Below are 14770 nucleotides of genomic sequence, written 5' to 3' on the forward strand. Positions count from 1 at the left end.
CACTGACAGTGCTGGATTTATGCACCAATTTACCAGCTCGCGCGTGCAATGCGCAGCTACCTACCCCCTTCCCCCAATTCATCGGTGAACGAAACTGCGGCAGCTACAACCAGTGTACGACGAGTAAGCGGTTCTTACAGCTGACAGTGATGATGATGTTGAGGTGCCTGTGTGTCCGTTGTCCGTCATTGTAACCCTCGGTTTTTAGTTGTTCTCTGCTTAATCCGCTGGTGTCATTCTGTGATAAGTCTACGTCACCTGACTTAGAAGTACTTCTACTAAAAGTAAAAGTAGTCCATAATACAAGTTTTTGAGGCCGATAGGAAATGATAAAATGGGAGCTGTGGCCTGAATATATGGATCAGAACTTTTTCTAGTGAACAAATGATAGAAGGAGGATTCTTATTAAAGAATCAAACTTTAACTCCACATGCATCACATAAATATGTGGTGATTGGATGCAGCGAAAATCTGCCTATCTGAACAACCCCGTCAAACTGTCTCTCAGAAGAACTCTTGTCTTTCATAAAAGCAACTACTCACAAGGTTGGTGAAAGCTCTTTGACAGCCCACGACCGGTTTCGCCCTTCTTGGGGCTCATCAGGTAGGCGCAGTCCCCGACTTTCCGTCAACCTTATGTTCTGCTTGAGCCCAAATTGAACTGTTTTCGAGAAATACACCCGTTTGCAAATTGATTTGGTTGAGTCTCTCATGAAAACCAAATTGATTTGCAAATGAGTGTATTCCTCGAAAACTTTTATCTTTCTTTCAAACAAGGGGACGGAAGCAGTCAAGAAGTGTAAGAGAGTGTAACCATCGTAATGGACTCGTAGAGGTCATCCCCGACAAGTCATACTATGACCACCTATCGTCAATAAGAACTTAAAGCGTCTCCATGAGGGCACATTCACACTGAGAACCCAAGATTCGAGTATATCATGTTTCTGCGGACTTACGAAAGTATTCATAGAAACGATACCTCCTCAGCCAATCGTATAACTCTCAGATGCTTTAACCTGTGGTCTTTATAGAGGGACTGCGGAGAACGTTGAAGCATCTCATCAGTGGATCGTAGAACACGGTCTATAAAACACAATGGTTGTTAGAAAAACTGAAACGTGTGACAATAGATGAAAACAAAGTAATGGTGTGAGCTCACTGCTAACATCTGTAGCCTAGACGTTTGCTGATTTGTCGAATGGTTGTAGATCTCCCAACTGGCCCTTAGAGAAAGAAGACATCTACGAGTAGCTCAGCGTTCGCTCGGACACATATTTCGAATCTGGCGTTAACTGTTGTGAACTAATTGTGGCGCTCTGGATGATAATATTGTCCCTAGCTAGACCACCTCACTCGGCCCATCCGCAAACATGAGGCTCATGTTAGATCCAACCCAGCCTTGTGGCAGCACTCTTCGCTTCTCAGGTGTGAAGCGCGTACCAAACCACGATGCATTACGGTGGCATCAGATCCGTGAATAGCATACCCGGTATCTGTAGTGAACACATTGAGAGCATTTCGGTCCCACGGATACGGCAGTGAAGTGTCGGTGTTGAACACTAATGTCATGCTGTCGATGATGATGATGATGATGACGATATCAAAGGCTTGGAGTGAATCTTCTATGACCATATCACTGATGAAGTTGGAAGGGGAAGGTGCAAGAGGGCAGTCTTCTTGGTTGTTGATCAGGTGGCTGTTGATCTGTTCGCCGAGCTTGACAAGTGACTGGTAAACCTTTCGTCACCATACGAGGAGACATCATCAGTGCGCACTTGGGTGGGGAAGTCTTGTTTGACGCCACTGGATGCTTCCATGGGGTGGGGGTATTCAGTTCGCCCAACCAGACTCAGTTAAAAACCCTAGTTTACCCAGGATAACTGTTCGGCTACTGGCTTTAAAGTAACATTTTTTTATTTTACTTTTGAAAATGCCGGCTAAAATTGGGAGGAGAACCCTCTGTCTATCGATAGAACCACTGAATAAAAGCATAGTAAAGGTATGTCGTCAAAGTATCTCTTTATCAAATCCACTAATTTCAACTGAACCATAAAATTACAAATACAGTCGAGTGTTCATTGATAAACAGATGAAATGTTCAGAAGACACATCCATCCAGTGCTGACGTTTGCATTCTGGACAGAACGCATCACCTAGGCCGTAGACACGATTGTTTCCGGATGGGTTCTAACAGCCCTTTTGGCCAACTTCATTCGCATGGTACTGTGAGCCACTTATGTCAAATATAGGACATGGTGGACAACCGCCTGTATATCCTTAAAAACATGTACAATCCAGGGGATAAATGTGTCCGAGTGTTCTCTCGTGTGGGCGCTTCTTATAGAGGTATTAGTGACAAATTTAGACCGAAGGGAAATTGGGCCTTTTCTCCACTCACCATTCCAAGGTATACACTAATTTTGAAACGAGTCAAAGGACGAAAAGAAATCTAATTGGCGTAGCTAACCCTATTTGCGAAGATGAACAATAACTTGATTATCTGGGTATCGAAGTTCAAAACTACAGAACTGTATCCGATCACACAGTGAGATATTACTATGTTTTTCTTAGCTGACAGTCTGATTATCGCTGGCTAGAGAAAGACAGTGACGGTGGAGATTCCGTGCACTTGCACTTTTGTCTAAGAACTTGTCATCCCCGTTGTCATCTATGGACAGAACAGGCAGTCTTGCTAGAGTTTGCGCGATGATGCCTGTCTGTTCTAGTGATTTCGCGGGAACTTGCGGGAACTACGCCTACCTGATGAGCCCCAAAAATGGCGAAACTGATCGTAGGCTGTCGACGGATTTTTAGAAACCTTATGAGTAGTACACTACAAAGATATACTTGCTAGCTGACTTACGAGGAGCTCACCTCCTAACCTCTACGAACCCGTGATACCACCCATGAGATTCTGTGTGTTGGTGCTGCACGTCAGAACATCATTGAAACGACCGAAACAAGGTAGTTTCATAATTTAGCGACCAGGAAGCGAGTGAATGGACATACGTTATTGCGTGGCTCCAACATGGTTATCCCCTTTTCAAAAAGACAGTCAAGCAATACTACTTCTGGCGACCAGTAGTTGGTTCTTCATTAATAGTGAGAGTGACATCCTCTCCCGATGGAAAATAACGCGTTCGCTGTATTTTGTGGTCCTTCCAGCGCGCGAAAGGACGCTACACTTATTCGCTTTTGTGAGCGAATTTGTACACCGTCGAGCGAAGCGGTAGCCAAGTAAATCCTGAGGTCGCTGCTGCGGTGTTTACAGTAGAGCAGTGGATGTCAGTCGCAACATTATCCGTTCAACCCGTACAAAGTGACCACAAATCATGATTATTCGTATTGTCTGCCCCAATCACAACTTGGTTTGTTTACCCGGATGACAGCTTATTTTTCTTGTCTTAAGAATATTGTTTTTGTTTATCGAAGTCTCCTTTTCGCGAAAACGGTCAAACATGCGTGACCGCGTAGTGTAGGAGAGCGGGCATGGCCGATGTTATCGTCAGGCGTAACTAATCCTATAGAACCAAACAACACAATATCGTTGCCGAAAATACAATTATTTAATAGGGTGCTTTCGGTATTGCAAGATAAAATTTGCTAGTGATTTGTTGGCGCGCGTTGAAGAAACGCCCGATCGACTGCGATTCCTCTAATTTGAAGCAGTGCATTCCGGACATTTCTAGGTTTTCAAACTACATGGCCGTTCGAGCAGTTGGCATCTTCCAATCTTACCTTCACTTTAGGTTGAGAAGGCCAGAGTTAACTCTGAATTTGATGCCAGTTGTTCTTAACTGACTCGAGGAAGTTGCTCCTCTGTTCTGGAAGGATGGAATTGTGCATGTATTCGGGCATCTTTTGTGAGTGTGTGGTGTAAAATTTGGTTCCTTCCGGAATCACTGCTTCAGCTTAAATTTTTAATGTAACTTATTGAATCAGTCAGCAGCCGCTGTGTTGGCATCATTATGAATGGTTTTCGTGAAACCCGATGTAGACTCAATATTAATCACGCGGTTAATATAAAGTAAATAAGTCGTTGAGCTGCGGCACCGTTGCATAGCTACTACTATTTAACCTGAAGAAAGTACGAGGGCTGAGACAGTGCCCAAGCCCAAACAAGAGCTGTCGAAACCAGAGTTATGTTCGAACAAGCGTACCGTTGCGTTACTTCACCGTAATCTCTGTGAAGTCGAGTCGTTGTGTTTTGTTTCATCTTATAATCCAACCTCAACATCTTTTAATCCGTTTGCGACTGTAACATGCTCTAACGAGTGTGATTTGTGCTGAATCCCAACCCATTGAGTTCAGACCAGAAGAGCCTTTCGACTTGGCGCTACAGGGTATCACTAATTGTTTAGCGTGATGACCGATTGGAAACCTGAATCAGTGACATACATATCCTTCTCTGTGATGTTTCCTTCCACAGAGTAGCTCAAAAGTGTCTCTTTTTGTGGTTCTAAGTGAGCTTGTGTGGTCGTAGGAAGTTTTGAAATAGAAATTGTGTTGGTTGCTGGCAGGGAATGTCTGCTTTCCGGGAGTTCGACTAACCTTTGCTGAGGTCCTTTTGCTCGATCTATCTAGTGGGTAAAGGTAAGAGTATATAATGTGTTTTTTAGAAGGGAATCAAGACCAGGTAATTTTCGATCCTCGGTTTAAAGCATAGCTCTGATTCTGGGTCTGTTTGGCGTCTTGAGTTGAATTCTTTTTTTATACACTCGAAAGTTGCGTGTGGTGGTCGTGGAGATGAAGACAAAAACGTGCTTAATGTCACTTCGCTTTCTTGTGGGGAAACAGCTGTATTCAGTGTATGGACTTAATAATGCTCAAAATTGGTGAAACATTGGGCGTGAGCCAAAAACCAGACAGCCTGGCTGCCGGTTTTTATCCATGGGATGTATTGGAATAACCTACCTAAATTGTAATACACTGTCCTCAGTTGGGAGGTACCGAAAGTCCTATTCTCAGGGTGTGCGGGCTTGGTGACTAAGATTGACCCCATCACATGCATTCGGCATCGGGATATAGAGGTTTTGTTTGTGTGTTATAAAATTTTGCGCCTTCCATCTGGATTACTGCAAATGCTCAGCCATCCTATCTAAAACAGACTAGCGCAGCGTGGCGAATCCGCATAGTGGCCATCAGTTTGTCTAGGTTCTCAGAGAAGAATAATCAGTGTGCTACCTATGTGGACTCGGATAGTTCCAGCCAAGTGATCATCTGGATTTACTTGGATCTAGAATTGAGAATCATGTTTACCAAGTGTCAAGCTTCATTTTGTGTCTTAGCTCCATCATTTTCGGTCCGTATCTGGAATTTTCCATCTTTGCGCGCTTTGTGTTCCCTAGGTAGATCATTCATCAAGCCGCCGTTCCACAACGACGTACCAGAACCGCTTAGACTTGACGGTTAATCTTAATCGATGGATTACTGCATTTCGATTGCGGCTGTTATGCGTAGAAACTAATATGTTTGGTCCTTGGATCCTGAATGTTTCTTTCCTCGTGGGGCATTGTAGTGGTAAAGTTCTGAGCAGTATAAATTGTTTTCCATCAGGTTTGGTGGGCGTCTTTGTGTGGTCAATGGTACTTATTTAGTTTGGACTACTGTAGGCAGTTAGAAGAGTGTTCAGCATCTGAACAGCGCCATTTCTTTTTCTGCGCGCATTCAGTACAATTCCGTACTAATTACATGCGGTTGAAAAAATTTGGACATTTTTCCTCTGTTCTTGCTGTCCAATACTTGTGTTTCCTCTCTCACCTTGAAGGTATCACCGACCTTGACCCAATTTACGAGTGAATATCGACTTGGATATTCATTGCCCGCATCCACGACTCATTCTACATTGGCCTTTACACAGTGCCTTTCATCCTGCCACTGCGCTTCACTAAGCAGCGGCTACCTGTTCAACTCGTTTGGTACCACGAACCCGGTGTCTACACCCACTGGCACTCGCTTATTTGTTGTTCCATGTCTCCGGTCATTGGGACTAATCCGCTGCGTTTTCAACCTGATTCTCGTCAAGGCCCACTACCAATCGTGCCTTGCTATTCTCTTTGTTGATTTCTCATTTGATCAGTTCGTTCGTATTCATTCTGAATACAACATTCGAGACTTTGATCAATCTGGTTTAATGCAATCCCACCCCTGTTCTGTCGCCAGCACCATCACATGCAATGTACATACAAACTGTTAATTTCGATTGGTCGTTGAATGCGTTGGTCTTTTTCAGTCTTTTTTCCAGATGTTTTCATTGACGCTCTTCAAATGTCTCTGTACTTGTAGAATCCTACCCCTGGAAATATTTAATATCACCTATCATTTCTCTGATCAGTGTTTTTATTATTTTACTGCCAGCAACACGGTAGCACTGTATCATCGTTGTGTGCCAACTGAGTTGTACTGCACAGGATATGTGACTGGTGCAAATGAGGGCGATTGGCTTCCTGCTGGCCGATTAATCTACTTCACAGACAATTCTGAATTGATTATTTTGTCCCAGTCTCTATCAAAACTGGTGCTCCAACTGGACTGTCCACTCACTCTCGGATTGTGTTCAGTTACTCGATGTTCCTGAGTCGCAAGAGTTCTGTTGGCGGACGGTTATTGTGTGGAAGCTGTTCGCATCGTCTTGAATGGGCCTATCCCATGAGTGAGAGAGTAGCTCTGAATACACTGTCTCTTGTTTAGGAGCTTTACACGTCAGTGGGGCATTTCTAGCCTTTGAACAAAAATTCGTTTTATATACTATTTGCAAACTTGTCAGCTATCTTTTTTCACGGATAAATCATCTTTAGTTGTGTTCGTTGAGGGCTGAGTGTCATCTGCGCCACACTCACTCATGTCCAACACTAATTCCGTGTGAACACATCTGTCTTCAGAATACTTGAATGCCTGGTTTAGGTCGGAATTTACAGTTACACTTACGTTTTGTTTGTTGATCCAAGGGAGCCGACAGCAATTTAAAGGCGTGGTGGGAAGCACATATAATATGAATCCTCCAGCAACGTTGATTGCTCCAGTTGGGCTTCAGCCTCGAAACTGAGGTGTTAATGTGTTAATACAGAGTGTAACAACAAAAAAATATTCACCAAGTGTGCCTCTTCAGCTCCTTTTTTTTTGGGGGGGGGGGCGAACCTTACGGTTCAACCCTACAGTTTGTGAAAAACCTCTACTGGAGCAAACTTAACGGGAGATGTTTGATAAATAAATTATGTATGCAAAACGATGTGTCTGTATGCTAATTTTCAAAGTCCGTCCGTACTTTCCGAGACAATAACCATGTTACACAACGCCAGAATATTCCGGTGGTTTTGGGTGCTAATTTGGAGCGTAAAGCATCTCTGTGCAGCGTTTTGCATTGCAAGCGGTTTCTTGTACAATCGTGGAAATGTTTTGAGTAGGAATCCCCGGCTTCGATATCAAGTAATTTAAGAAGCCATAGTGGCTAATTAGTTATTTCCCGTCGATTCACTAAACTAACTACCTGAGTGAACGCAGAGTTAGTGAAAAAAGAAATTCCATGTAGATGTTGGGTGCCGCTCATAGGCAGCACAGACCTGATGCTAGAACGTCCCTATGAAGTGCGGATATAACTCATCTCTAATCCCAGAATAAATTCTGTCACTTCATTAGACTGTAAAAATAAGGTGTTGAATGTGCATTGCAAGTGGGTGATTCTAAGACAAACGGCTTCTAGTGTAAAAAAAAGTGGAGAATATCTTCACGCAGTTGTCGAGCACATTGAACTTATTTCACTTCACTCCTCCCGTACGCCCCTACCATACCAGCAGAAGGATGAACATCCACAGACGTCGTAAAACACAGTTAGGTCCTACAGTTAGGGCCTACACGGACGCCCTCTCAAATGCAGAATCGTGGCCCGCCCGATTATGGGTTAGTTAGAGTTTTTCGCCCAGTTTCCGAATTTCAATATTGGTTGCACGTCTCTGCCGTTGCCAGTTGTTCGCTTGTCACACGAACCAACGGGATCCCGCTTCATTCATCTTGTGGCTCGTCTCTTTTGGTTTGCCATACTAACATTCACCATTCTTATAGCACGTCTTCCCGGCTGCTCACCGCTTTGTTGACTCTGACCCGTGTAGTCTTCAGTGATCACTTTTCAGCTGTTTTATTGCATGGCAAATCGAGATCTGTTCCCCATTTCGTAGTAATCATTTTTAATTTAGCGATGGTGGTGTGTAGACAACCTGTTTTCGAATGTGAACTCAACAGGACACATGACATAATTGTGCAAACCGATGAGCGATTGTGCGGTCCTCAGGACTGATGATGACTATACACATTGTCCCATTTGCACCCAGCCTTTACCAAATGTAATTGCTTCTCTTGCATGTATAAGTCCGTTTTACCTTTTTTCTCGATACAACTTTGTTCTCTGCTCTGTCCGCTCGTAGTCATGTCATCTAAGCATCATGATTATGCTTGTTTTCCCTCGTTCACTTGTATTGCCACATCTTCCTCGGTCTTTCATGCTACTTAGACTCGTGGTTGAGAACCAGACCGTGCATCCGAGCTTAGGAAATAAACTTAAAGGAAGAGATATTTGAAAACCAACTGTCCCATTCACACCAATGCAATTAAAGCTTTGATACCTCTGGAACCAAAGAGTGAAAAAGTCAGAGAAATATGGTCTTTCGCTGACAACTGATGCTGAAAACTTAGAGATTAGGCCGAAACCGACGTGCTAAAGATAAAAAATCATCTTTCTAGGTTAATTCTGGACCTTCCGTTTCGTTTTCTTATTCCGAACATCAAGCACGAACTAAAGAAAATCCTCCTGTTTTGGAAATGACGGATCGATAGTGCAGCCGAATAGAAAATAAGGAAAAAAGCTTGATGCGATCCTTTCAGTACGTGGTTGCGCTCCTAGTGAATGCTCCGGGAGTAACGTCATTTGAGAGGCCTGAAATCCCCCGGGCTCGAATTTCACACTACCACCATTCAGGGTAACATGACGTGTACGCTAGAGGTGCCCTTAATAACATGCCCAACCTATTTAGAATGATTCTTAGCACCGTGGCGTATTCCGGTCGGTAAACTGCCGTACATTTCACCACAGCATTTTCAAAAGCAAATTCAACATGGAAAAACTCATCATCTAGTTCCAAATGCAGATTTATCTTTTCAGTCCTCAAAGAGCCTCAGAATGTCGTTTCGTGAGAGGCCCTTCGGTGAAATCTCTTACCCCATGGAAATTGCATAGAATGTGTCAGAACTGTTTCCGACGCAGTTTTGGATTCGTCCGATGAAATCGACACTGTGATTAAAATTTGCTGCCAGGTGACGCGGTTGCGCAACTCTACCGCATATTCAGAACCATCGTTTCGGAATTCCAATCAGTGAGGCACAGATCTCTAATCCGCAACGCAGAAACGTTGTAAACTGAGAGTGGTTGCTTGCCATGAGAAGGATACACTGCCTTCTCTTGTTGAAGGATCCGCGATAATTGCTGGTTTCAGCCGCTGTAAAACAGACCCGGACAACCGTTATGGATTTTTAGGTGTCCTCTAACAATCCTCCGCATCGATGTTGGCAGTTCTGGGTACAATTTCTCGGGTCGTAATAGTGGGGACTCTCTGCAAAGTCAGACCACTATGCCCAATTGAGTGGTGACATGCTCGTGGTTACTAGCCGCTTCCAAGAAGGTAGCACTGATCTTTCGGCTAAGTGACATAATACCCCATTTCGGTGCATGCTTTGCATTACCTGCTAATACTCACGAACATTCAACGCCTTTCTGTCTGCTAGCCTTCGTTGCAGAGTTATTCATTGGAAAACACCAACTGAATAGTTAGAGACTATAGGACAGGGAAGCAAAACTCTCATGCGCATCTTCTTTTTAAAAACTGAATACACGTCTCCTTCTCAAACGCGTCTTCCTGGACTTTCTTGGATACTCACTGACTATCGCTAAAATGTAAACGAATGCTACAAAGCAAGTTCACAGATTCCGTAATAAATCGCATTTTCAGTAGACGCGAAGCGGATTTACGAGGAAGCATAATACTGGTATGCTTCATCAGTAGCATCCACCGTTACACACCTTCCCCATTTAAAGGCCGTTCGCATGACACCGATTTTTATCTACCTCTGCTAGGTCGGCTTCAGCAGCTGGTCTGTTCGGCCGCTCTTCGGGTGTTTCCTGCCACTTACGAAGCTGGGTCCCATTTACTGATTTTGATCTACGAACATCTTGAATTGTGTAAACGTTCTCCCGGCGGTCGGTAACGACAAACGGCCCTTGCCATCGACTGCCCAGCTTCACGACCCCAGTCCACCCTTTCCAAGATTCTGGTAATTCTTTCACTTGACCTTCATTCCTATGAGGAATGTTCGTGCCTTTCTACTTGTCGTTTTCTGCCTAGTCCTTTCCTGAAGGGTGGTCAAGTTTTCTCGAGCTTTCCTCCTTTATGCCTCTAACTCCCTCGAAGACAAGCGTGTTGCCGGCCACAACCCAATCTCCTGGTGAACCGGATGGCGCGGTACATCAGCATGAACGGGGTTTTGCCTCTAGTTGGCTGTATGGAAGCACGATGAGCTAGCAAAAACACTGGCAATTTCACGTCTCAGTCACCTCCCTTAGCCGCCAACCATTCCTTGATCGTTCGGTTATTACGTTCTGTTAGACCATTTGTTTGCACGTGGCATGGTGCCGTCCTTAGCCGTCTGATACCCAGCTTCTGTAAGCAATTCCTAAACTCTTCCCACTGAAAGCAAGGCCTTCAATCGGTTCGGATCATTTTTGGCACCCCGTAGTTGGGCACGACGTGATGTATTACCGTTCCTCTGATGGTCGTCGCCCGTTGACTTGGCACGACTGCCGCACGGACTCACCGCGACAAGTGTTCCGTCATGATCACGATGTATAGATTTTCGCTGGTTGTCACCTTAAAGGGGTCTATGACGTCAATGGACCATAACTCGCCGATTTCTAATACAAGGTTAGGTTCCATGGGAAGGGTTGCCCCTGTCGTGCCCCCTTTCATCAGTTGGCACCGCCTACAGGACATCACATAATTCATCACCTCACTCCTCATCCCGGGCCAGTAGGCACCCTGTGGAACTAAGTCGTACTTCTTAGTGCACCCTGTATGTGCCATCGCATGGCATTTGACAATAAGCTTCCGACTCAGGACTCAAGGTATCATGGGCAGCAGTACATCAGAATCGGTGGCGTTCCGGGAAATTTGTCAGCTTTATTCATATTCACCCGATCAAAGTGACTCTAGAAAGTTTTCAATTTCTCGTCTCCCTCTCCGTTCTTAATACTCCTTCCATCCAACAAGGCGGCTGCGACCTCCCGTAACACAGGATCCTGCCGTTGGAGTTGCACCAGCCTTCCGGGATCCAGTTCAACGACGAGGCCGTTCGCCCTAATCAAAATCCTGGGGCCCTCATCTTCATCCTCTGGTCTTGACAGCCAATCAGCCGAGTCCTTCTCCTTTTTTGGTACGTGCTGGATCGGCACGTCGTACTCTTGAAACCGGAGTGCCCAAAGCGCAAGCTTTCCTTGAGCATTTCTCGTGGTCCTTATCCACCCGATGGGTTTGTGCTCGGCTTCGACATGAAATCTTTGTCCGGGCAGATATGGCCTCCACTTATCCAGGACCCAGACGATCGCTCGACATTCTTTTTCGATCGTGTAGTACTTCTGTTCAGCGGTAGTCAGGATACCACTGGCATATTCGATATCTTCGTTCTTCTGCTTTAGGACTGCGCAAATACCACGATCAGTATCGTCCGCTGCAACAGTGAACATCTCTCCGACCCTGGGCAGTTTGAGGGTCAGTTGCTGATCCAACAACCGCGCTTTGACACGCTCGGAGTCTTCGTGTGCTTCACTGGTCCATTGGAACTTTTTGTTTTGCCCGAGCGAGTCGCGCAATGGAGCAGTAATTGTGTTGAAATCCTTGACAAACCGGCTGTAGTGTGCTGCTTGTCCAAGAAACTGTCGTAGAGGCCGCTTTGGATTGGAAACAGCACAAACCTCGAGCTTTGCCATTTTTTCCGGCAATTAGCTAACCTCTCCGTGACCCATTTTATGCCTCAGCAGTGTCACCGAACTCCAAGCGAGCCGTGTCTTGGCCGCATTTATCGGCGGACACGCTTCCCGGATACGCTTCTATATGGCCCCTCAAGTGAACCGAGTGCTCTGGTTCCGAATTTCTATACACAACGATATGGCCTCCGTACACTGCAACATTCTGCAGTCCCTCCGTTAAACGAAGCATCAAGCGCCGGAATGTGAATGGTGCCCCAAACAAACAAAACGACATCCGCCTAAACTGACATTCAGTTTCCTCAACCGTGAACGCCGATTTCTCCCGGTCCTCGCCTTGATAGGTAGTTGCCATTAACCAAAACGCAGGTCGAATACCGTGAAACATCAGGACTGCTGGAGGGAATTCGAACCGAATGCACTGCATCGACCCGATTTACGGTCAGTTTATTCAAACACCGGAGATCCACGCAAAACCCGTATTTTCCGTTCGCCCTCCTTGCAAGCACAACTGTGGATTTGTATGCACTAGTGTCTTCCTCAATTATGCCGCTTTTCACCATCTTTTGAATTTGTTTGTTGACACTCTCCCGTAGATGGCGCGGCGGCGGGTAGGAGCCGTAAGGTCGAAAGCATTCTGTTGAGAGGGGAATTCCGTGTTCATCGCTTTTCACTTTTGAATTTGTTTGTTGACACTCTCCCGTAGATGGCGCGGCGGCGGGTAGGAGCCGTAAGGTCGAAAGCATTCTGTTGATTGAGTTTTGATCTACGAACATCTTGAATTGTGTAAACGTTCTCCCGGCGGTCGGTAACGACAAACGGCCCTTGCCATCGACTGCCCAGCTTCACGACCCCAGTCCACCCTTTCCAAGATTCTGGTAATTCTTTCACTTGACCTTCATTCCTATGAGGAATGTTCGTGCCTTTCTACTTGTCGTTTTCTGCCTAGTCCTTTCCTGAAGGGTGGTCAAGTTTTCTCGAGCTTTCCTCCTTTATGCCTCTAACTCCCTCGAAGACAAGCGTGTTGCCGGCCACAACCCAATCTCCTGGTGAACCGGATGGCGCGGTACATCAGCATGAACGGGGTTTTGCCTCTAGTTGGCTGTATGGAAGCACGATGAGCTAGCAAAAACACTGGCAATTTCACGTCTCAGTCACCTCCCTTAGCCGCCAACCATTCCTTGATCGTTCGGTTATTACGTTCTGTTAGACCATTTGTTTGCACGTGGCATGGTGCCGTCCTTAGCCGTCTGATACCCAGCTTCTGTAAGCAATTCCTAAACTCTTCCCACTGAAAGCAAGGCCTTCAATCGGTTCGGATCATTTTTGGCACCCCGTAGTTGGGCACGACGTGATGTATTACCGTTCCTCTGATGGTCGTCGCCCGTTGACTTGGCACGACTGCCGCACGGACTCACCGCGACAAGTGTTCCGTCATGATCACGATGTATAGATTTTCGCTGGTTGTCACCTTAAAGGGGTCTATGACGTCAATGGACCATAACTCGCCGATTTCTAATACAAGGTTAAGTTCCATGGGAAGGGTTGCCCCTGTCGTGCCCCCTTTCATCAGTTGGCACCGCCTACAGGACATCACATAATTCATCACCTCACTCCTCATCCCGGGCCAGTAGGCACCCTGTGGAACTAAGTCGTACTTCTTAGTGCACCCTGTATGTGCCATCGCATGGCATTTGACAATAAGCTTCCGACTCAGGACTCAAGGTATCATGGGCAGCAGTACATCAGAATCGGTGGCGTTCCGGGAAATTTGTCAGCTTTATTCATATTCACCCGATCAAAGTGACTCTAGAACGTTTTCAATTTCTCGTCTCCCTCTCCGTTCTTAATACTCCTTCCATCCAACAAGGCGGCTGCGACCTCCCGTAACACAGGATCCTGCCGTTGGAGTTGCACCAGCCTTCCGGGATCCAGTTCAACGACGAGGCCGTTCGCCCCAATCAAAATCCTGGGGCCCTCATCTTCATCCTCTGGTCTTGACAGCCAATCAGCCGAGTCCTTCTCCTTTTTTGGTACGTGCTGGATCGGCACGTCGTACTCTTGAAACCGGAGTGCCCAAAGCGCAAGCTTTCCTTGAGCATTTCTCGTGGTCCTTATCCACCCGATGGGTTTGTGCTCGGCTTCGACATGAAATCTTTGTCCGGGCAGATATGGCCTCCACTTATCCAGGACCCAGACGATCGCTCGACATTCTTTTTCGATCGTGTAGTACTTCTGTTCAGCGGTAGTCAGGATACCACTGGCATATTCGATATCTTCGTTCTTCTGCTTTAGGACTGCGCAAATACCACGATCAGTATCGTCCGCTGCAACAGTGAACATCTCTCCGACCCTGGGCAGTTTGAGGGTCAGTTGCTGATCCAACAACCGCGCTTTGACACGCTCGGAGTCTTCGTGTGCTTCACTGGTCCATTGGAACTTTTTGTTTTGCCCGAGCGAGTCGCGCAATGGAGCAGTAATTGTGTTGAAATCCTTGACAAACCGGCTGTAGTGTGCTGCTTGTCCAAGAAACTGTCGTAGAGGCCGCTTTGGATTGGAAACAGCACAAACCTCGAGCTTTGCCATTTTTTCCGGCAATTAGCTAACCTCTCCGTGACCCATTTTATGCCTCAGCAGTGTCACCGAACTCCAAGCGAGCCGTGTCTTGGCCGCATTTATCGGCGGACACGCTTCCCGGATACGCTTCTATATGACCCCTCAAGTGAACCGAGTGCTCTGGTTCCGAAT

The 14770-nt window shown here is 46.0% G+C and overlaps 1 protein-coding gene across 1 annotated transcript in view; it reads left to right on the forward strand.

Moving 5' to 3' along the window:
* Positions 1-6316, forward strand: part of T265_14252 (hypothetical protein) — a gene marked incomplete at both ends in the record, with an annotated part of 56768 nt that extends 50452 nt beyond the window's left edge. The window contains one exon of the mRNA XM_009172769.1: positions 5768-6316. Coding sequence (XP_009171033.1) covers positions 5768-5783 — 16 coding nt within the window. The remainder of the gene's footprint in view (positions 1-5767) is intronic.
* Positions 6317-14770: the final 8454 nt, after the last annotated feature.

Source organism: Opisthorchis viverrini, assembly GCF_000715545.1.
Source record: "Opisthorchis viverrini unplaced genomic scaffold opera_v5_163, whole genome shotgun sequence".
NCBI lineage: Eukaryota > Metazoa > Platyhelminthes > Trematoda > Opisthorchiida > Opisthorchiidae > Opisthorchis > Opisthorchis viverrini.